The sequence below is a fragment of the Leptopilina boulardi genome, unplaced genomic scaffold, assembly GCF_019393585.1.
Source record: "Leptopilina boulardi isolate dan_hultmark-lab unplaced genomic scaffold, ZJU_Lbou_2.1 LbouV2_325, whole genome shotgun sequence".
NCBI classification, from domain to species: domain Eukaryota; kingdom Metazoa; phylum Arthropoda; class Insecta; order Hymenoptera; family Figitidae; genus Leptopilina; species Leptopilina boulardi.
In genome coordinates this window covers 2670323-2694951 of record NW_026137891.1, presented here as the reverse complement: position 1 = coordinate 2694951, position 24629 = coordinate 2670323, and the positions used below count along the sequence as shown (strand labels likewise).

Below are 24629 nucleotides of genomic sequence, written 5' to 3'. Positions count from 1 at the left end.
AGTATATTAAAAAATTGCGTGTACAATATCGTGCGCGTCGTTTTATTCACCGTATCGTAAAAATGTGTGTACAAAAAAAAATCCAATTTCAACATGAAATCTCACGTTTAATTATAAAACAAAAAAAATAAAAAATTGTTCTCGAAATTTATATATATATATATATATAGGAATTTTTTGAAAATTAAAAGCATAAAGTCACATTAATTTTTCATATATAACATCAATAATGGAAAGTTTTGAATTATTTCCTCATATTTTCCAGTGTAAATGCGAAAAATCGAAAAAACATGATTTCAAATTATTAAATTTTCGAATTAAAAAACAGAGGTTTTTAAAAAAGAAAAGAGTTTTTTTTTTTTTAAAAAAAGAATTTTTTTAAATTTAATAAAATTTTGAAATTCTAAATTAATTTGTATTTAAATTCTTCGAATATTTGATTAAATTTTTTTAAATATTATTTTAATATTGATTAGAAAATTGTAGGGTAAAAAAAAAGTTATTGTATGAGAAAAAAAAAGACTTCTTTTTTTAATGGACAAATTTTAATTATCGTTAATAATTTAACGATTAATTATCGTGTGTAATTTAATAAACTTATAAAATTTAATAAGATTATTATTTTTCTTTCACATTGAAAATTGCATTTGTCATCTGCACTAAATATGATAAAAATAATCATTACTGTCCAAAAATTTCCGCTTCGTGTGACAGTTATAGAAAATTAGTGATATTCTGGCAGGTATATATATATATATATATATATATATATAAATACTGGAACGAGAAAACATTAAAGCTTTGTTCGAAAATGTCGGATTTTAATTATATCACATTCTGACACCTGTTTCACGTCACTTTACAAATAGAATTTGCCTCAGCGCGGTATCGGTTTTGTTGAAAACTGCATTCCACTCTTTTGAATTTCGATAAATATATATATAGTTTTATCTAATATTATTACATTCATAACTATGCCAATTCTAATTGCATTCACGTTTATTTTCTTACAATGAAAATTTTCATTTAATAAAATAATCAAAAGAATCTTTCATTTATTTTGTAACTTGAAAATACAAGGTCATCTGAGAATATTCTCTATATCTGCGACGAATTTTTTTATTTATAGAAAAATCTTAAAACAAGATAAAAAAAAGGTATGAAAAATTCATATTTGTTTATTGAAAAGAAAGAAATATTTCAGAATACGGAAAAAAATAGAAAAAAAAAAAATTTAATAGACAAAGAAATAAAAACTAGTTTTAATGGTCAAACAATTTTATGAAGAGCAATAAATCTTGTGGCTATTGATTTTATAAAAAAAATTAATTCTTTTTCACTATTTTAATTTCCATATTCGGTTTATAATTTTTTTTCTGTATAAAAATGGAATAATAATAATAATAGTAATAGTAATCAAAATTTTTCAATTTTATTTTTTTTTCTTTTTTTTCGTAAAAAAAAAAAATTTGCTCGTGGGAAAAAATTATATATGAGTGTGTTTAAGTATTTTGAACAAATAAGGTTTTGAAAAAAGTAATTTTCCTCACTTTATGGAGAATTATAAATATTTGCATTTCAACGTTCAAGTATATAACGATGCTGTTTCTTGCTAATCAAATCTGAATGTGCCCGAGGGCCATTTTCCTTGGCGATGTTTTTAATAAGCTCGTTAATTATTTCTAGGAAAATTACAAAATTTCTCTTTTAACAATTAAAAAATAATTCCGCGCAACATCAAATTGATTGCAATTAGGAAAATCTTTTTTTTTTTTTTTTTTTTTGCATTCAAAAACAGAATTATAATTCGACAATTAAAAAAAAAATTAAAAAAATTTTTAAAAATAAATATAAAATTTAAATAATAAAATAAATTTAGAAAATTGTGACAATTTTTGAGCATTTTTTGGGGTGAAAATTGATAGTTAAAATCGAAATGATTTCTTGCAAACATTGAGAGTGAATAATTAGAAATAGAATTTATTGAATGAGAAAACTTATGTCAAGGTGTTTGACGAGATGGAATTATTATTATTATTATTATTATTATTATTATTATTATTATAGGAATATTCTCACGGAAGGAGGCTTTTCTTGTCTTTAGGTTTAAAATGGGTCACCATGTCTCAAAATAGCGAGGCATGTTTCGGAAACGGACTCCATTGAAATTGAATCTCGCGCATAGTAAGTTTAAATTTCCAATGAATGCCAGAGAGGAATCAGGCCGATTGGATACGTGTCTTTCGTTGTCTGATTTTAGAATTATTATTAAATAACTTTTCACATTATAATATATATATATATATATATATATATATATATATATATATATATTTCATTCTATTTTTAATTTAATTTAAAATATTTACAAAACCTTCAGAAAAAAAAATGAAAGTTTAATACATTTTCTATAATATAGAATTTCGAAAGAAAACTCATTGGAAAATAGAATAAAATAGAATTCCAGTCATATAAATTTGTTATCCAATTTTAATTCTAAAAAAATATTTATCAAAGAAAGTCTAATTTTGATAAAGTTGTTTTCGAATTCAGTATATATTTTTTAATTGCCCTCCGAACGTAGTTAAATTGTGTCAGATAAATATTTGTGAAAGACCGCTTTCTTGAAAAAAAAAAAAAAAAAATCTCTAAATAAATACCGGATGATTTTAAATAGGAAAGAAAAATGATTTTCTGAATTTATTCTTCGAAAAGAAGAAGAGAAAAAAGGAAATTTTTTTTTTCAAAATTGGCGTTTTTTTTTTTAATTTGATGGGAAAATTTTTTTTTGAATTTATAAGAAAATTGAGATAAGGGAAATGTTTCAATATTTTTTTTTTTCTAAATTGGTATAGCTTTTTTTAATAAAATTTTGTTAAGGAAAATTTCAAATATTGACGAAATCTCATTTTCTGGCATCATTGGAATTATAAATCTGACGAATCTTTGGTTATTGTATTCAAAATACTGAAAAGCAATGACTAATAATGTCTGGGAGCTTTGGACTAAATCAATGCAAAGTGAATAATAATGTTATTTCAGTCTCTGCGAGTCACGTTTTCGACTATTTCGAAACTCGATATTTAGTTGCAAATGGTTTTCAAAACTTTCCAAACTAATATTAAAAAATAAAAAATAAAAAAAAAAATTTAATATTTGATGTAACAAAACGTAACAAAATGTAAGAAAATATTAATTAGTTTAATTTAAATTATTCTAAAAACTAAAATTATTTTGATAAAATATATATTCTCTGATACAAAATTCTTCAATTTGCTGAAAGTTTATTATTTTCCAATTTTTACAAATTAAAAAGTTTTTAATAAAAAAAAAAGTAACAAAGAATAAAAAAAATAATATAAAAAATAAATCGAAAAATTCTAATTTTGAAAATGTTAAAAATACAAATAGCAAAAAATCGGGAAGAATAAAAATTGTATAATTGAAGTTTTGCTTTCTCTTTATAAAAGTGTGAATCATTTGAATTTAGAGTCAAGTTGCAAGCACATATAAATTCAAACCACCTGTTACTGAATTCATGAAAATTGGATCACTTGCCAGTTATCCATATTTTTGGCTTGAGTTCTTATTTAACATTTAAAAAATTTTTTTTGATTAAATAACACTGATTTTACATCAGTTAAATTTTTCTTCCATTGCAGATTAAAATTTTTTTTTTATTTATTTCAAGTCAAAGAAAATTTCTATTATAGTATCTCGCATTCGACAGTTTGGAAATTTAATAAATTTTTTAGAAAACTTAAAGAGGCAATTTTCAAAGCAGGGAAAAAAAGTTACGTGACAAAAAAAAAACAATTTGTGGAGGAATTTTTAATTGGAATATTGGAAAACAGTTGTTTTTATTTTATTTTTTTGAGAAGTAAAAGTCGACAAAGTACCATTATTAGTATTTTTCTCTTTCAACTATATGTCTCACTGGACATGGACTCGTTTTTATTTCATTTTTCCCTTTCGATAAAAATATCGAGGTTGCTCCTATACGCGAAGTTGCCTTCAACCGTAAATTCCATAAATAGTATCAAAGTGATCACTGACTATAAGTAGATTTTCAACATGGAGGCTATAGTTTTTCGTATATATATTAACAAAATTGAAAATTATTAATAATTTCTTTTAAAAATTAATTTTCACTTCCAAAAAAAGTTTCAAAATATTGCAAAAAAAAAAAAAATGTAATATTGAAAAATAGTAACAATGTAAAAAAAAGAAAAATCTTCTTTCCCATAAAATTTTTCATTAAAACAATATAGAAAATTTTATATAAGAATAAAAGGGAGAAGAATACGCATTTCTTGAGAGACCATTTTTTTTATTGGTTGTTGTAACTTTTAATCTTCGCGTGAAATGGATAAAATTTATGGCTCATAAGATTCAACAAAAGTGATGCTTAAAAAAAAAAAAAAAAAAAAAAAATTCTCATATAAATGAAACTTGTACTTTTTTTTTTATTGAGTGTTAGATTAATTCGTCATATGTTAAAAAAAAAAAAAAAAAAAAAAAAAAAAAAAAAAGATGAAACAAAGAAAGAAAAAGGCATTGTATTTATTCTCAGTGCGTGTTTCCCTTTTTTGCGCTTCACTTTTCTCACACCCCTTTCTTTGTGTTTTCATTCGAACATTGAACCTTCTCCGCGACGTATTATTCGCTTAGACTGCGAAAGGTCATCACAAGAAAAGTGCGATGCTCCAAAATTGTCACAATTTTTTTCTAAAAAAAAAAATTTATTTCTTTTTTTTGATTTTTTCATTTTCAAAAACCGAATATTTTTTTTTATTATAAAAATTTAATTTATATAAATAAATAATAAAGAGATTTCATAATAAATAAATATTTAAAAAATAAATAAAATTTAATAAATAATACCCGTGTGGAAAAAGCCACGATCTTGCCCTCAAGAGTTCGGGGCCCCCGGCGGGGGCCCATGAGGGCTGATCCATATGGCGAATCCATGAGGGGCACCGTAGGGGCCCCGCATGGATCGCCCTCATGATCGATTAGCAAAATTTTCTAAGTCCAAAAATCAAATATTTTTTTATCACCAAAAAATTAATGTTTATAATGATTCACAACAATGAAAAACGCGTTTTTAATTAAAATATATTTTCACTTTTTTTGAAAATAACACTCACACTTATGGCGAATCCATGAGGGGCACCGTAGGGGCCCCGCATGGATCGCCCTCATGATCGATTAGCAAAATTTTCTAAGTCCAAAAATCAAATATTTTTTTATCACCAAAAAATTAATGTTTATAATGATTCAGAACCACGAAAAACGCGTTTTTAATAAAAATATATTTACACTTTTTTGAAAATTCGCCTGAGATGATTCATGATAATAATCATAAAGCATATAATTAATTATATTTTATAAATTGCATTTGATTGGAAAATATAATTTAATATCTTAACTTTAACTAAATGATGTTAAGCACTTTTCTTTGTTAGGTATTTTTGAAGTTTAAATAGCATCAAGAAGTTAGCATTCGTTTTGAAGTAGCGTACGTAGCGTAGTTGGTAAAGCGTTAGACTCATAGTCCGTAGGTCGTAGGTTCGATTCCCCCCATGCGTTAGATTTATTTATTTCTCAGGTTTGCGTTTAATCATTAATTCTATGTATGAATTAATTGAAAAATGAAAATATCCGTTAATAGTATGCATAAATTAAATATTTTTTAATTTTTTAATTAATTAATTTATTATTACTTTTAATTATATCCGACAGTTAATTAATTAGAACGTTAATTAATAAATTGAATTTGAGTAAGAATTTAATTTAAAATTGAATAATTATTAAATAAATATGTTATTTATTCATAACTTAAGCTTATTTATTATTAATTAACTTTTATTATTAATATTATTGATTAAAAAACATTATGGCAAACTTGAGGGCAAGATGAGGGCAAACGTGAGGGCCCATAAGGGCGCCCGTAGGGGCACCCTCATGGATCGCCCATGCGGGCGCCCTCATCGATGAGCATGTCGTTTCCATGAGGGGCCCCTATGGATCATCCATATGCGGCCCTCATGGCATGAGGGCGATCCATAAGGGCCCCCGCTGGGGGCCCACATCACTTTTCCACACGGGTAGTTTATTAAAAAAACAAAAATGATGCAAAAAAATGTTTGTTTATAAAATTTAAACAACATTTTAAAAAATGTAACTGAATTTGAAGAATAAAAACGAAATTTTTAAGAGATATTCTCATATAAAATGAAATTGAAGCTTGAGTGTACTTAAAATTTGCATGGTCGATCACGAAGAACATATATATATATAAATGGAACTTAGAAGACCTTTTAAGGCGTCCCTTTAAATGTAAATTTCGTTATTCAGTATAAAAATTATTCAACGTAACAAAAAGGAAAAAAAAATCCTAGACTTGAAAGTATTTCCATTTGAATAGACAATTTTTAAAAAAATCTATAATCTATTTTATCACGAAAAAGAAAATATTTACCTGGAACAGCGAAAGTTTTCACTAGAAAGATTTAATTAAAACAATTAAAATAAAAATTTTTTTTTAAAGTTAAAAAAATAATTAAATAAATAATAATAATAATAATAATAATAATAATTTTTATAGATAAAAAATTTTCTATTCTACACTCAGAGAAATGATTTATTTGAACCAAATAAAATATATTTGAGTTAAATAAACGTATATATATTTGTCTCAGAGCTTAGTAATTTATTTATTTGGTGTAAATAAAAATTTTATTTGTCATAAATAAATTTTTCTTTGGCTCAAATAAATTTTATATTTAAATGAATTAAAATATATTTGCAACAAATAAATGAGTTAATAGGCTCGGAGACAAATACCTATACCATTTTTTTTTTTTTTTTTTTAGCGTAGTGAAATAAAATTTCTTTTCATTTATTTAAAAAAAATAAAGAAGTTTTTGTTTGAACCAAATATATGATTTTTTTGTATTAACACAATTTTTTGGTTATTTCAAACAAAATTTGGTTAATTTAAATAAATATTTATTTGATCTAAATACAATGAAAAAAAAATTTATTTGATTCAAATACCGGTGTATTTGGTTATTATCAAATAAATATTTACTTGAATCAAAAATTTCTTATTTGAATTAAATAAATGGTATTTGCTTCAAATACTGAAATATTTGATTTAAAAACTATATATTTGCTTCAAATAAGAAATATTTGATTCAAATAAATATTTATTTGATAATAACCAAATACACCGGTATTTGAATCAAATAAATTTTTTTTTCAGTGTATAAACATTTAGTTTATTTTAGTATATTTTTTTGAATGAGGAAAGAATTTTATTGAACCAAATAAACTTCTGGTTAATTGAACCGAAATTTGTCAATTTTCTATTAATTAATTAGGCGTTAAAATAATTTATTTTATTTATTAATTAATATTTATAATTTATTTATTTATTTATTTATTTATTAAATATTTAGTTAATTAATTTATTTGATTGATTCAATCAAAATTTGGTTCTTTCAAAAAAATATTTTTCTGAGTGATAAATTGACAATATTTGACACAATGAACTTAGAAACAAAAAGTAAAAAAAAAATTCCCAAAATTTTGTGGTTCATTTGTTTTATGTAAATAAATGAAATAAAATATTTGCGAGGAAGAATTTAATTAAAATGTCATTTAAGTGTGATTATATAGAAATAAAAGATGAAACTTTGAAGTTTCGTATAGGATCTGCTTAAGTTAATTATTTGACTCAGTTGACAGTGCTTTGAAAATGTCAGGTTCAGCGAACCTCAAGCTCATTTCCATTCAAATAAAGACGTCGTCGTCGTCGTCGTCGTCGTCGTTGTCAGTGAATCCGTATGCTTTCAACAGGTTATGAAAAGCGCGTGTTATTGGAAAAAGCGTTAAAGGGAAATGTGCTGGAAAAATAGAAGTGGTATATAATTAGACGATTTGGCCATGACATCGAACTACTATAGTAGACATAATGCTTTTAAGCACAATGCCATTCGGCTAATATTGTATATATACACATGTTAGAAAATATCACTAGAGATTGAGAAAAAAAAATTACTTTTGCAGTAGATTTAGTTTTCTTTTTAAAATTTTTTTCTTCTAATAAATTCTTTTCTTTTTTTTTTAAAAAAATTTTTTTGAAAAATAAAATTTCTATTTCTTTACCGAGTTTTCTTTATAAATACAAATAATTTCTATACAAAAAAATATTCCTAAATTGAGAATTAAGATTGAAATTTTTAAATTACAAAAATTCCAATTCATTGAATTTTAATTTGTACAAATTTTTAATTGATAAAATTTTTAAGACGTCGAATTTTCATTTGTCTGAAATTACAAATTGATCGAACAAATAATCGATAGAAAGATTTTGGCGCAATTTTTAAAATTCACCAATCACGATTTTCTTGATAATTTCTCATTGGTGAATTTTAAAAATTGCGCCAAAATCTTTCTGTCAATTATTTGTTCGGTCAATTTGTAATTTCGGACAAATGAAAATTCGGCGTCTTAAAAGTTCTATCAATTAAAAATTCGTACAAATAAAAATTCGGACAAAATTAAAATTCAGTGAATTTGAATTTCTGTCATTTACACTCAGAAAAATGGTATATTTGTCTCCGAGCCTACTAACTCATTTATTTGTTGCAAATATATTTCATTTCACTGAAATAAAAAATTTATTTGAGCCAAAGAAAAATTTATTTCTAACAAATAAAATTTTTATTTACCCCAAATAAATAAGTTAGTAGACTCTGAGACAAATATACGTTTATTTAACTCAAATATATTTTATTTGGTTCAAATAAATCATTTCTCTGGGTGTAAATATTCGAATCACATAAAATTCAATTAAATGAGAATTTTGCTAAATTCAAATTCTTTTAAATAAAAAGTCATGTATTACTCTCTAAATCTGAATTAGTAAAAAAGTTTACTAATTTGAATTAGTGACTCACTTTTTGCTTTGGAATTAGTAAAATTTTACTAATTATTACTAACTTTTACTAAAAATTAGTAAAATTTTACTAATTCCAAAGCAAAAAGAGAGTCACTAATTTAAATTAGTAAACTTTTTTACTAATTCAGATTTAGAGAGTAAAGAAAATGAGTGTAAAATAAAAATTCAATAGCTAAAAATTTTGTTACAATAAAAATTCATATAAAAAGTAAATCTGTGAAATTTTAATTCAAAAATTGAAAATTCGGCTAAAATTATAATTATTTTTAATAAAATAATTCCATGACTTCCTTGTATTTCCTTAGTATAGTGAATTTTCTCCTTTTGTTTGAAAATAAATTTGTGAAATCAGCCGAAAAATATTATTGTTCAATATTTTTAGATTTTTCGACATTCACATTATATAGTGTATATCTTGAAAGCAAATTTTAGAACAGCTTTGATGTACATATATATATTTAAAAGAAGCAATATTTATTTGGATATGGTTTTTTTTTTCACTCTGCAAGGTTTTAAAAGCAATCTCTGATTCTCGAAATTTTAACTGATATTTCAAGTTAAACAAGTTTCGAGTTTGATTTTCGTTGAGTGTAAAAAAAAACTCTATATCTGAAAATATCATATATATATATATAAAAGTGGATAAAAATTTTCCTATATAGAAATTCCTTTCTCATATATCGAATATTTAAAATTTTACAAAATATAAATATAACTTTTTTTTTTTAGGGGATTTTTTTTTTGTGAAACAAAATTTTTTCAAACTGTAATTTGATTAATTAATTTTTGCAGTTAATTAATTTGTTGCAATTAAGATTTTCTCCTGCAAGAGTATTTAAGAGAATTTGTAAATTTTTTTTTCCCCTCTATCAACAAATTAATTGTCAAATTTAAATGAATTTCGAGGTTGGTGGTTAATAATGTCGTTTAATAACGTGATAAGTTCATAAACATAACGACACGAGAGCTGTGCCACGTTAATATCACTAATTACGCAATGTAATTAAAATGTTACGAGGTGCATGTAGCATTTTCATTCTCGTATATATAGAAAGCCTTATATGACAAGTTCACTTCATTACATGGGTCACGCAAAGATGTTTATTTTTTTTTTTTTTTCAATAGTGAGAGAAAATCATAAAAATCAAAAAGTTTGTAAATTCATTTTTTTTCACATGCAAAAAAAAAAAAAATTCTAAAATTAAAATAAAAAATTAGATTCTTTTTTTATGTAATTTTTGTTTTTACAGTTTTTTTTCCCTAAATTTTCCAATAATTAATTAGGTATTAAAACAAAAAAATAAGGAGAAAAAAAAGAAGTTTTCTCTTTTTCTTTTAAACACAGGGAACATGTCTACTATCAGTTGATTAAAGTTTTCCTACCTTTAATTTAATTGAAGACAATCAGGATTTTCATCTCCCTTCCGGGTAATTAATCTTTATCGCGAAATTGGAACGGCTCTCAATGTTTGAAAGCAAAAATAATAAAAAAAAAATTAACCATCGAAAAAGTGTACCTGAAACAGAAAAAAAAGTAATTTGTTAAAAACAATTAGTAAATACAAATTGATTCAAAAAAATATAAAAATAAAAATAATTAAAAACAAGTAAAAACAATAAAAATTTAATAATAATAATAATAATAATAGTAATGTATAATTATGTATATTCAATTATTATGATAAATTCCAATTAAAATGAAACAAAAGGTATTCGTTTCAATAAATGAGAATTAAATTGGCAAAGAAGATTAAAAAATAATATATATCTACGTAAATTCAAAGGATTTATAAATACGAGAGAAGCTAATTAATTTTATATTGAAAAAATTAATATCCTCCGAAAATGCATTATATAGAAAGATGAAGATTTAATATTAGCTTGTAAATATGCGTGCAACAAATTTTAATAAGAGCTAATGGTTTTTTTTTTTTTTTTTTTGTTATCTTAATAATTATTGCTGTGTTAATGCAATTGAAAAAGCTCTCTGATATACTATAAATTTAAATTAAATGAAAATAGATATTTGTAGTCAATGTAATGAAAAAGACAATTTAATACGAGGCGCAAGTAAACCGAGTCAATGTAATCAATGGGTCCGTAAATATCACTGGAGCTAACAATAGTAAGATTAAAAAGACACCTTAGCGCACCTATATATAAAATATTGAAAATTGGATTTTCAAATTAAAAATTCTTTAAATCAAATAAAAATGTAGATTAGACAAATTTTTTCTCAATTTGTGGCAAAAATATATTTCTCATTATCAAATAAATATTTATTGGTTTCAAATAAATATTTACTGGTCTCAAATAAATATTTACTTGTTTCAAATAAATTTTTACTTGTTTCGAATAAATTTTACTATAGGTTTAAACAAAAAAAAAAAAAAAAAAACTTAGGTATTTGCGCTAAATAAAATTTTATTAGTGGGAAATAAATTTTGTTCTATTTAAAACAAATAAACAATTAGGCTTTGAGATAAATAAATTTTTTTATTTAATTCAAATAAATTTTTTATTTTCACCAACTAAACGATTTTATAACAATTATAAATTGAATATTGATATGAAAAAGAAAATAATTAAAATTTTAGTGAAAATCGCAGTAAAAAAAAAAAAAAATTTCTTGTCAATTTTTTTTTTTTTTTTTTTTGCAATATGAAAAAAATTCTTTGGAAGATTGTCCACTTCAATCGATAAAATTGAGTGTGTAACATTTCCAAGTGACCTTATTATGTCAATAAAAGTTTATCTTGGAAAATATTTTGGAATAGAGGATAAATTTGTTTAATCTAAACTATATGGATATGACATAAAAGATTATATAGCCCGAAAAACAATTTCCTATATAACCGAGATTATATATTTATATATATAAACTGAAATCTGTATAATATGGCATATTGTGTTTTAGAATAAACGCATAGCGTGTGCACATTAAATAAAATAGTAAATTATCCATAAAATTGCATACGTGAAACATTTACTATTTTTTATTTTTAAACTTACAAATGCATTTTTAAACAAAAAACAAAAAAAAAATTCTTTTTATATTTAGGTGCTATTTTTTTAAATTATAAGTTTTAATAAAAATTTTGTTTAAAATTTTTATTTATTATGAAACTATAATCGGGCAGTGAGAAAATATTTTAAATTGTTCTCAAATAAAAAGTGAATAAATAAGTTCTCAAAAATTTATTATTTATTAATTTATTTTTATTTTTATTATTATTATTATTATTATTATTATTATTATTATTATTATTATTATTATTATTACCACACTGAAAAAAAAAATTTATTTGGTTCAAATACCGGTGTATTTGGTTATTATCAAATAAATATTTCCTTGAATCAAATAAATGGTATTTGCTTCAAATATTATATATTTGATTCAAATAAGAAGTATTTGATTCAAGTAAATATTTATTTGGTAATAACCAAATACACCGGTATTTGAATCAAATAAATTTTTATTTCAGTGTATTATTACTATTATTATTAATTCAAATTATTATTATTATTTAATTTTAATGTAATAATAATGTATTTAATATATTGTGGATTTAAGAATTAAATTACAATTAAAATTATTCTAAAAAATAAAATTTCTAAAAACATGTCCAGTGGATTTTCATTTTTGTCTATGAAGAAAATTCAACTTGCTAGGTGGCAATCTTGAAATTAAGTTACAACCTCCTTTGACAGGTGACAAGTGTTAACGGCTATGTCAGTTGCTTTCAGTTTTGCATGAAAGCCCAAAATGCAAATTAAATCGTAATAATCAATTTCGATTTTCCGAAGATGACAAGAATTTCTAAATCATCAATCTCAATTTAAAAAAAAAAAAAAAATTATCTAAAAGCACATTCTATTTTATCTATAACATTTTGTCCTCTAATTAGAATAAAATCCAATACCATTAAAACCGATAAATATTCAAATATAATTTTTTTTTTTTTGATTGATAATAATTATAAAAAGCAATAAATAAACAATAAGGATAAATAATATCGAATATAATAATAAATAAGAGTTTAGTAAATAAAAAAAAAAATAATATTTTATTTATTGAAAATTTATTTATTAAAATTTATTTATTAAAATTTATTGAAAAATAACTTTGCAATAAGTATATATTTGTTTCAAATAAATTTTATTTGTGTTAAATTAAATTTTTTATTTTTTAAATAAATTTTATTTATGCTGAATTAAATTTTTTATTTGAAACAAGTAAAAAGTTAGGTTCTGAGGCAAATTGGTATTTGATGCAAATAAATTTTTTTTGTCTCAAATAAATTGCAAATAAAATATTTCTCTGGGTGTTTTATTACTTTGTCGATTGTTTTTTTTTTGTAAATAATTTTTTTTTGCAAAATAAATTTTTTAAAATAATTTTTTGTAATAATTTTTTGCAATAATATTTTGAAAAATTGATTAAAATTCTTATATATGGACAGTATATGAAAACGGCAAATATAATTAGATTCAATTGTTTGATATTTTACGGTACACACCTATTGCAAATTAATAAAACACACCATTGTTTAAAATGTAGCGCAATATATATATATATATATATATATATATATATATATATATATATATATATATATATATATATATATATTTCGAGCATACATATTCTGATAATATTCGGTGTTGTACATTGGTAGCTGGTCCACTCAGCTTTCAAACGCTTCTCATTTAATGGAGCTTAACCGCAATGGAATAATATGCATGTTCACCATTATTATGGAGTAATATTCTAAAATTCAATTTTCAAAAGGATATTTAATGAAAATGACAATGGATTTAAAAAAAAAAACAATTATTCCGTTTCATTACATTATAATTTTTTCCCTAAATAAAAGGAAAACCATAATTTCTATATTTAACATTTCAAAAATAAATAAATAAATAAAAACGCCATATTTTGTATTTTTTTGTGACAAAAAAATTTAAAAAAATTTTAAACATTAATTATACACCCAGAGGAATATTTTATTATTTGAGACAAATAAAATTTTTTTAAATCAAGTAAAAATATATTTGTCAAAGAACCTAATAATTATTTATTTGTTTTAAATAAAAAAAAACAAATTAATTTATCACAAATAAAATTTTAATTAAAGGAAATAAAATTTTATTTATGGGCAATAAAATTTTTATTTAACTCAAATAAAATTTATTTGAAACAAATATTTTTTTGGCTCTGAGACAAATATATATATATATATATATCTTTTCTCTAAGTATATGTTTTTAGTATATTTGTTTCACAGCTTAATAAATATTTATTTGACTCAAATAAATTTTTATATGATTAAAATAAATAGGCTAGTAGTAAGACAACTATACGTTTACTTAACTCAAATAAATTTTTATATGATTAAAATAAAAAATTTTATTAACGCCAAATAAATAGGCTAGTAGTAAGACAACTATACGTTTACTTAACTCAAATATATTATATTTGGTTTAAATAAAACATTTCTCTCGGTGCAGCAAAAATAAAAATAAAAAAAAAGTAAAAATAAATATGAAAAAAAATCATTAGGAAAAAAAACCATTAGCTTTTCAAATAGAAAACAAATTAAGCAAAAAAAAAACATAGTTTCGATTTCACTGACAATGGAGTTCAAGTATTGTTAGGGATCGCCAATTTTCGAGAGCACAAACACTTTGTGGTTTTTAAGGATTCAGGAAGCTTTTAAGAGAAAGAGAGAAAGAGATCGAGTGAGGATCAGAAAAAATGAGAAAAAGAGAGCTAAAAACAAAAAGAAATTCTAATCAACTCGAGTTGCTTTTTAATAAAAAAAAGCTATTGTTTCTCAAGTGCTCATCATAATTATTAAAAAGAATAAAAAAAAAGAAGCCACAAAAATTTAAAAAAAAAATTCCCAAGGCATTCAATTATTTTACTTCACTAATTAAAATTCGAAAATTTAATTTTTATAACAGAATATTTTGTTTAACCTCTAGAGGGCCGGGGTGGCCACTATAATGGCCAGTTCCGGTGTCAGGTTTTTTCTACCTTATATTGACTTCATAAGTAGTCAAATTTTTAGTTTATAACATGGTGATTTTCAATTAAAATACCGGCCCTCTAAAGGTTAAAAAAATTATTATTTTTAATTTATATTTTTTTTTGTAATATTAAATATTTTTTTTTTTTTTTTGATATTAAAATATCAAACGGCTGCGTGGATATAATTAAATCCGATATATATAAAAATTGAAAAAGTTTTGCGTATGTTAAAAACAAGGAACTAATCAAACAGAATATAACTTTTTATTAATTTTTTTTTTGTTTTTTAATTTTTCATTTTTTTTCAACGAAGCAGAATATGTAGGTGAATTAGTTTTCACATTAAACAGTCGTTCGTTCAACTGTCAGAAATTGCCTGTCCATTTCTGTGAAATTAAATCACCCACGTTTCATTAGCTATGTTCTATATACTTGTCAATCTCGTTTTTTTTCTCTCTCTCTCTCTCACTCTCCTCTCCTTTAGACTTGACGTGGGGTCTCGACCATATAGTCTTTTCACACCCGCCTTAACGGACAATCTCATAAAATAGGTGACTCTTATCAAGAAACCGCATGCTATTCTCTTTCGATGTATCACACATATTTTCGACCTCAACAAATTTTTTTTTCTTTTTTTTTTTAGAAACCTTTCTTTCAAAAAATATTTTTCTACTCTTTATTATTACGGGATTATAGCCCTCAAAGGTTTTTTTTTATAGAAATAAATTTTTTTTTTTATAAATTTCAGCATCTTTAAATAATTTTTAAAATAAGATACGATTTTTTAATTTAATAAATATTTTTATTTTGAAAATATTATTTTTATTTCGAGAATATTATTCTTATTTCGAATATATTATTTTTATTTTGCTATGGCAACAGTTAATTTCTAGGGAAACATTTGGTTTCTATGGCAACAGTTACTTTGTCAACATTTGTTTTCCATGGCAAAAGTTACTATGATAACAGTTAGTTCCTATGACAACCGTTACTATGGCATTAGTTAGTTACTATGGTCACAGTTACTATGGTAGGAGTTACTATGAAAACCGTTTATGTAGCAACAGTTGGTTACTATAGCAACATTTCGTTTCTATGGCAACAGTTACTTTGTCAACATTTGTTTTCCATGGCAAAATTTACCATGATAACAGTTAGTTTCTACACGGAGAAAAATGGAAAAACGAATAAAGTAACTTTTACTACTTTAAAAGTAAAATTGGACCTGTCCGAAGTTTCTGCGCATCTCTGGCAACTTTTACTCGAAAAATAGTAAAATTGACTATTTCTGTAGTAAATTTTACTGTTTCCGTAGTAATTTTTACTATTTCTGAAGTAAATTTTACTATTTTTGGAGTAAAAGTTGCCAGAGATGCGCAGAAACTTCGGACAGGTCCAATTTTACTTTTAAAGTAGTGAAAGTTACTTTTTCTTTTTTTCCGTGTATGGCAACAGTTAGTTACTATGGCAACAGTTGGTTCCTATGGCAACAGTTGGTTTCTATGGCAACAGTTGGTTTCTATGGAAACATTTGGTTTCTATGGTAACAGTTACTATGTCCTCAGTTAGTTTCTATGGCAACCGATGGTTTCTATGGCAACAGTTGGTTTCTATAGCAACAGTTACTATGGCAATAGTTGGTTTCTGTGGCAATAGTTACTATGGCAACAGTTGGTTTCTATGAAAATATTTGGTTTCTATGGTAACAGTTACTATGGCAACAGTTAGTTACTATCGCAACAGTTGGTTTCTATGGCGACAGTTGGTTTCTATGTCAACAGTTTGTTTCTATGGAAACATTTGGTTTCTATGGTAACAGTTACTATGGCAATAGTTGGTTACTATGGCAACAGTTAGTTACTATGGCAACAGTTAGTTACTATGGCAACAGTTGGTTTCTATGGAAACATTTGGTTTCAATGGTAACAGTTACTATGGCAACAGTTAGTTACTATGGCAACAGTTGGTTTCTATAGCAACAGTTACTATGGCAATAGTTGGTTTCTGTGGCAATAGTTACTATGGCAACAGTTGGTTTCTATGGAAATATTTGGTTTCTATGGTAACAGTTAGTTACTATGGCAACAGTTGGTTTCTATGGCGACAGTTGGTTTCTATGTCAACAGTTTGTTTCTATGGAAACATTTGGTTTCTATGGTAACAGTTACTATGGCAATAGTTGGTTTCTGTGGCAACAGTTACTATGGCAACAGTTGGTTTCTATGGAAATATTTGGTTTCTATGGTAACAGTTACTATGGCAACAGTTAGTTACTATGGCAACAGTTGGTTTCTATGGCGACAGTTGGTTTTTATGTCAACAGTTTGTTTCTATGAAAACATTTGGTTTCTATGGTAACAGTTACTATGGCAATAGTTGGTTTCTGTGGCAACAGTTGGTTTCTATGGAAATATTTGGTTTCTATGGTAACAGTTACTATGGCAACAGTTAGTTACTATGGCAACAGTTGGTTTCTATGGCGACAGTTGGTTTCTATGGAAACATTTGGTTTCAATGGTAACAGTTATTATGGCAACAGTTAGTTATTATGGCAACAATTAGTTTCTATGGCAACAGTTGGTTTCTATGGAAACATTTGGTTTCTATGGTAACAGTTACTATGTCCTAAGTTAGTTTTTATGGCAACAGTTGGTTTCTATAGCAACAGTTACTATGGCAATAGTTGGTTTCTGTGGCAACAGTTAGTAACTATTGAAACGGTTACTATGGATACGTGTGCTATGAAAACTGTTGCTGAGGATAATGTTTGTGATGTCAACCATACGAGTGTACGACGGACATACGGACAGACGCCAAAGCGAAACTATATGGCTTTCGGGCCTCGGCCAGGAAATCCTAACAATAGTTATTACATGGAAAAAAATTTTTGTCTGTAAGAATTAAAATTATTTTTTAAATTTGTTATAGTGGAAATAGGGGTTAAAAAAATTCAATTCTATAAAAAAAAATTTTGTGTATACAATTTATATAAATTTTTTTTCTTGAATTGTGTGTGTGTGTAACGTCTTTACTAGCATCGATTTGTTTCTATTCATCAGGTGTACATATTCTGGGTGTAGTTGGAGAATAGGTATTATGGATGTTCAAACAATGGTATGAATGGACAGACTGACGGACGGATATCGGTATTCTCAGCCGCTTAACGGAATATATATTCGTTGTTCTCTCTCTCTTTCTCTTTGTCGAATGTCGACAAACTCGCAAATACCTATGTGTGTATATGTATGTATATTTTCAGAAACGTGCGCGCTTCAATCGGATTTTATACACGTTTATATAATTCTCTCTCTCACTCTCTCTTCCATAGGAAGATAGCAAATATTCCAAGTCATTCCATGTTATATAACATTGACATACATATATTCAGAAATTTCTAATTAGTTTGTCTTCAAACTGGAAAGCTTTCTTAGTATTTGCTTTAGAGAGCGTTGAGAAGGGATATTTGCTGATTGCGTCTTCAATTTATTATTGAAGTTTAAATTGCATTTGCGTTAGGGAAAACGCTTTAGAGGTGAGGAAGAAACTGAATAAGTGAATAATATTTTGAAAAAGAAAAGTGAAAGTCAAATAGTTAAAAGAGAAACAAATTTTTTTTTCTATGTCAGCGATGAATTTAGTGAAAAACGAAAATTTTGTTTCTATTGAAAAACGCTGTGTCTGACTAATTAGGATCTTTTCTACTTAGGAGGCTACTTTTATTTGACATCAGTACTTTTTTCTACTGAAAAGCATTGTGTCTGATCAATTAGGAATTTTTCTACTTAAGAGACGAATTTTGTCAATTTCTTTTTTATATTAAAAAGTATTGCGTCTGACTAATTAGGACTTTTTCCAAGAGGCTAATTTTTTTTATTAAAAATTTTTCCAAGTAAAGACACGTGTCTGACTAATTAGTAATTTTTCTACTTAAGATACGAATTTTTGTTTGGTGTATCAATTTTTTCAACGAAACTATTGTGTCTGACTAATGAGCAATTTTTCTACTTAAAATTTACCATTTTTTGACCTATCAACTTCTTTACGGAAATATTGTGTTTGACTAATTAAGGATTTTTCTACTAAAATAGGCACTAATTACTCATGGCGTAGTAATTTTTTAAACCGAAGCATTTTCTGACTAATTAAAATTTTTACTACTTATGTGACATATTTTTTCTGCCGTGAGAATTATTTTTCAACTAAAAAGTATTGTGTCTGACTAATTAAGAATTTTTCTACTCAAACTGAATAGATTTCTATTGAAAAATAGTTTGTCTGACTAATTAGGATTTTTTCTACTTAAATAGATACTAAACTCGTTTGGCTCTGCAATTTTTTGTAACGATGATTTGTGTCTGACTAATTAGGGCTTTTTCTACTTAAGAAGTTAATTTCATTTATCGTAAAAAATGTTTTCTACTGTAAAGCATTCTGTCTCACTAATTAGGAATTTTTCTACTTAAACTACTAATTTTATTTGACATATAGCAACTTTTTCTATATAATAAATCATCGTGTCTTACTAATAAGGATTTTTTTACTTATGGAGGCTATGTTTCTATGACATAAAAATGATTTCTACTGAAAACCATTGTGTCTGACTAAATACGAATTTTTCTACTCAATCAGACTAATACAAATCGAAAGTTTGTCTTCTAAATAAGTAGAAATTTAATTTTCTTTGACACATAAAAACCTTTTCTACTTCGAGATAATACATAAATTTAAAATTTATAAAATTAATATTGTAATATAATATATTTTAAAAATTAATATAATATAATTTATTTTATATCATTATTAAATAATATTATAGAAAAAAAATAATGTTACAATAAAAAAAACTTATGAACCTTGTCTGACTATTGTCAATTTTTTCTACTTGGAAAATAAATTTCCTCCCGTTAAAAATGAAATAGAAAAACAAAATTATATTTGTGTTATAGAACTGTTATTAATTTGTTGTTTATAATCGTGAGATGCACAATAATAATAATAATAATAATAGGTTAACATAATTTGTTTTACAGGTGTAATAAACAGAGGTGACTCATTTAGAAGACGAAGATCGAGGTCAAATTCTCTGGCACCTGCCGATCAAGAAACGGAAGAAAAACCAGTCTCACCTCCCAAGGAGGTCATTTCCTACACTGTTGCAATATTAGGCGCAAGGGGTGTTGGAAAAACAGCCCTTATTAGTCAATTTATGACGAGCGAATGCATTAATGCTTATGATCGACAAAGAGGTGAGTCACATTTTTATTTTTTTCATTTCATTTAATTTATTATTAATTTATTCTTTTATTAATTATATATTAATTATAAAATTAATTATTTATTTTATTAATTATAATTAATTATTAATTTATTAAATATAATTAATTATTGATTCTGTTGATGAATTTTATAATTTATGAAATTATCAATTTAAATTAATTAATAATTATTAATTTTTAAATTCAATAAAATTATTTCAAATAATATTCGTGCCCTTAAAAGAAATAAAAACTCTACATTATAAATTAAATAGAAGTAACATTTTCATATGTTGAAAATGTGTTTTTGATTACACTGAAACATAAAGAGACAGATATAAATTATTGTCTTAAATGGAAAGTTTATCTTGAACGGGTTAACAGGCAAAAAAAAAAAAATATATATAGTAAATATAGTTACGAGTCCCATCTTAAGTCTGTGACAAATTGTTCTCTTTTCTTGACAGAGAAGTATGTTTTCTTTTTTCCTCTTTTTCTCAATGTGTATGTGTGAAAAGAACAATAAAAAGCAAAACGAAAATCGGAAGATAAAATATTTACCAACTAAAGAGATATATATATATATATATATAGTAGGGTTTTTTTTTTTTTGTTTATTTTTATGAAATTTCATTATTTTACCCTCTCAATGATCATAAGGAAACATTTACGCAGAAAAAAAATTCGTGCTAGGGAATAATAATGACTCTCTAATGTTATTTGAGAAATATTTATAAAGAGCAGTTCTTTTTTTTATTTGTGTCATTTATTTACAATTATTTTTTTTTTCTCCTTTTTGGTGTAGCATAATAGAAAATTATTATAGTGGCTTCAAAATATATTAATAAATTAAAATAAAGTAAAATAATAATAAAAAATTTAATAATTATTATAAAAATAATATAATAAATATAATAATAAAAATAATAATAATAATAATAATAATAATAATAATATAAATTAGTATTACTAATAAATAAATATTTACATATAATGAAAAATTGTATTTTCGTTCTAAAAAAATTTATAAAATAAAAAATTAAAAATATTAACAATATTTGATATAATAAATAAAAATTTTCATTTTATGTAATTTTCAAGAATCTGAGTAATTGGAGAGTTGTTAACATATATATGTATTGTACAATATTGCACGTGGGAAAATGGGGGTTCAATCATTGTATAAACATTTGTGGGGCTGGATGAGACAGTCGCCAAGGGGATTGCTAACCAGTATCGTAACAAGTACACAATATATATATATATTGTTTCTGACAAAGTAAAATTATTCACGTGCGCTTGTGGTTTTGTCAAACTCAAAGTCTCAGAACAAAATTGTTATATACGTCACATGTCATTTTGAATTAGCATAAGAACACAAACTACATATATTGAACATGCGAATAGAGGACAGTGGCCCTATAGTAATTTATATATATATATATTTCTTTACGCGTGGCTCTTGGCCAATCATCGCTATTTTAAATCGTATTTTATATTTATATATATATATCTATAACTTTGCGCACAGTTATTGACTTATAATGAAAACAAACATTGTCGAAATCCACCTTCGGAATTTTTTCGGAATTTATTTGTGACATTTTTCTTTTGATTTCATATCGTCGCAATCGATTTTCATAAATAGTTTTTTAATAATAAGTAATAATAAATAATAATACATAATAATAGGTCATTCCACGGGAAATTTTCATTCAAAATTTTTTTTGCCCGAAACATTTTTTTTTTCGAAATCTATATATGAAAAATAAGAAAATATACGTATTTTTTTATATTTAATTCTAAAAAAAAGTTTCGAGTAAAAAATATTTTAAATGAAAATTTCCCATCGAATGCTCCAATAAATAATAATAAATAATAATAAATAATTATAAATATATAAATTATAAATATTTATAATAATAGGTATATAATTATATATATAATTATAAATATATGTATAATAATAATAATTATAATTACAATAATTATATATAATTCTCTAATTAGTTTTAATTTTCTTTTATAATAAAATAAGATTAGGGGACAAGAGGTTTTGGAGCTTAATTTACAGTTTTAAAATGAAGTTCAACATTATTAACCAAATTAACAAAAATCAAAAATTCAAGTGAATTTCTGTTGTGGGAGTCATAAGGAATAAGAAAAAAATTTGTTATGATTTTTAAGTCTGTTTTTTTTCAAATGCGAGACAAAATACTAAAATGAAAAAAAAAATAAAACAATTTCAATTGGTTCAACTATTATATATCTACTACAAATTTTTTTCAAGTATTTTCATCCCTTAATACATTAATATACTTAGGGGAACATTTTTCTTAAAACTTTCTTAGGAACTATGCTGTCCTCATTTACCCCAAATTTTATGAAATTTTCTAAATTTTGGGGTAAATGGTGATAGTCAGTTTTAAAGCTTATCTAAATTTTTTCTCCTGCATAAAATTAATCCTGGGAATGTAAATAACAACTTAAAAAAAAATAAACCTGCAAATATTACAGTTTAAAGGAATGAACTTATGTATTTCGTGAAAAATAGCAATTTTGTTCTGATTTACCCCAACTGACCCTACTTTTACTATTTACTTATATCGGGGAAAATTTTTTTTCATTATGGTTATAATAATCAATAATTAAAAATTATAAAAAAAATTCTATTTGTTACAATTTTTGGAGTAATTGTATTTTTTGTGTTAGTGAGTAAATTTAGTTAATTTCCGGTTTTTAGAGGGTTTGCTCAAGATAGATAAAATTTACGTAATTTCGTATATATATGGTAAAATTTAGATTGAGAACATTAAACTTCTATATATCTGAGAATAATCTCTTCAAATATTGCTAATTACTCTCTCACGTTTAATGAAGCACTTTTTAGTATAACAGTACTTCAAGCTTATATTCTATATTTAATGATCCTCACGCGTTTGATTTAATATTTAACAACATTATCATTATATATAAATGCAGTTTCTCTCTAATGGAACACGTTAAGCCGATTTTTTTTTCATTTTATTAAAAATTCAAAACACAAGTTTAAAATATTTTTCTTTTGTAAATGGGCAATAAAAAAAAAACATTTTTAAAGTCTTATGAATTTTTCTCGATTTTCAATTTCATTATAAATATTAATAATATGGGAAAAAATTTTTAATTCAAAAAATCTGTTAATAACTATTTTTTCTGTTTTTTTAATTAAAATATTTATTTTTTTTATTTAGAAAATTGATATTTATAATTTTTTTTATATTTCTATATATTTTACATATTTATTATATTTATATTTATACACTGACAAAGAAAATTACTTGATCCAAGTAATCGGTTACTTGTCTCTTTTCAAATAAATATTTACTTGATCCAAAGTAATTTTTATTTGATTGTATTGTATTTGAACCAATAATTTTTGTATTTTAAACAAATACCATTGACTTAAATAATAATTATTTAATGCAAATAAATATATTTATGTAATAAAAATAAATATTTATTTAAAAAGAATCAAGTAATCGATTAATTGAATCAAGTAAATTTTTTTGTCAGTGTATAAATTTATTAAAATATAAATGTATAAAAAAAAAAAATATATATATATATATATATATATATATATATATATATATATATATATATATATATATATAAAGTATAAATATATAAAAAAATATAAATATAATATAAATATAAATTAGATAATATTAGATACACTGAAGAAAAAAATTTATTTGGATCAAATAAAAAATATTTGATCCAAATACATCATTTACTTGTCTATTATCCAATAAATATGTATTTGAATCAAATACAAAATATTCAAATAAAATAAATGGAATATTCAAAGCTAATAAATAATTATTTGAATTAATTATGAAAATTATTCCACTCAAATAAATATTTACTAGACATAAGTATTTTATTTTATCGTATTAAATAAATAGTTATTTGAATCAAATACAAAATATTCAAATCAAATAAATGGAATATTCAAAGCTAATAAATAATTATTTAAATCAATTATGAAAATTATTTCATTCAATACTTCTTTTTTTTGATTCAAATAAATATTTATTTGCATTAATAAAATATTTTTCTTGAAACAACAATTATTATTTTATTTGATCCAAATACATAATTTATTTGCATAATAAATGTAAGAATTTTTTGATTCAAATAAATCAAAATTTGAATTGAATAAATAACATATAAAATATAATTAATGATATGCTTTATGATTATTATCATAAATCATCCCAGGTGAATTTTTAAAAAAAGTGTAAATATATTTTTATTAAAAACGCGTATTTCGTTGTTCTGAATTATTGTAAACATTAATTTTTTGTTGATGAAAAAATATTTG

The 24629-nt window shown here is 23.8% G+C and overlaps 1 protein-coding gene across 3 annotated transcripts in view; it reads left to right on the top strand.

Annotated features, from left to right (window-relative positions):
- LOC127284544 (GTP-binding protein RAD) overlaps positions 1-24629 on the top strand; it is a 52534-nt gene that overhangs the window by 12432 nt on the left and 15473 nt on the right. For all 3 annotated transcript variants that reach the window (XM_051310022.1, XM_051310023.1, XM_051310021.1), the window contains one exon: positions 20036-20251. In XM_051310022.1, coding sequence (XP_051165979.1) covers positions 20036-20251 — 216 coding nt within the window. The remainder of the gene's footprint in view (positions 1-20035; positions 20252-24629) is intronic.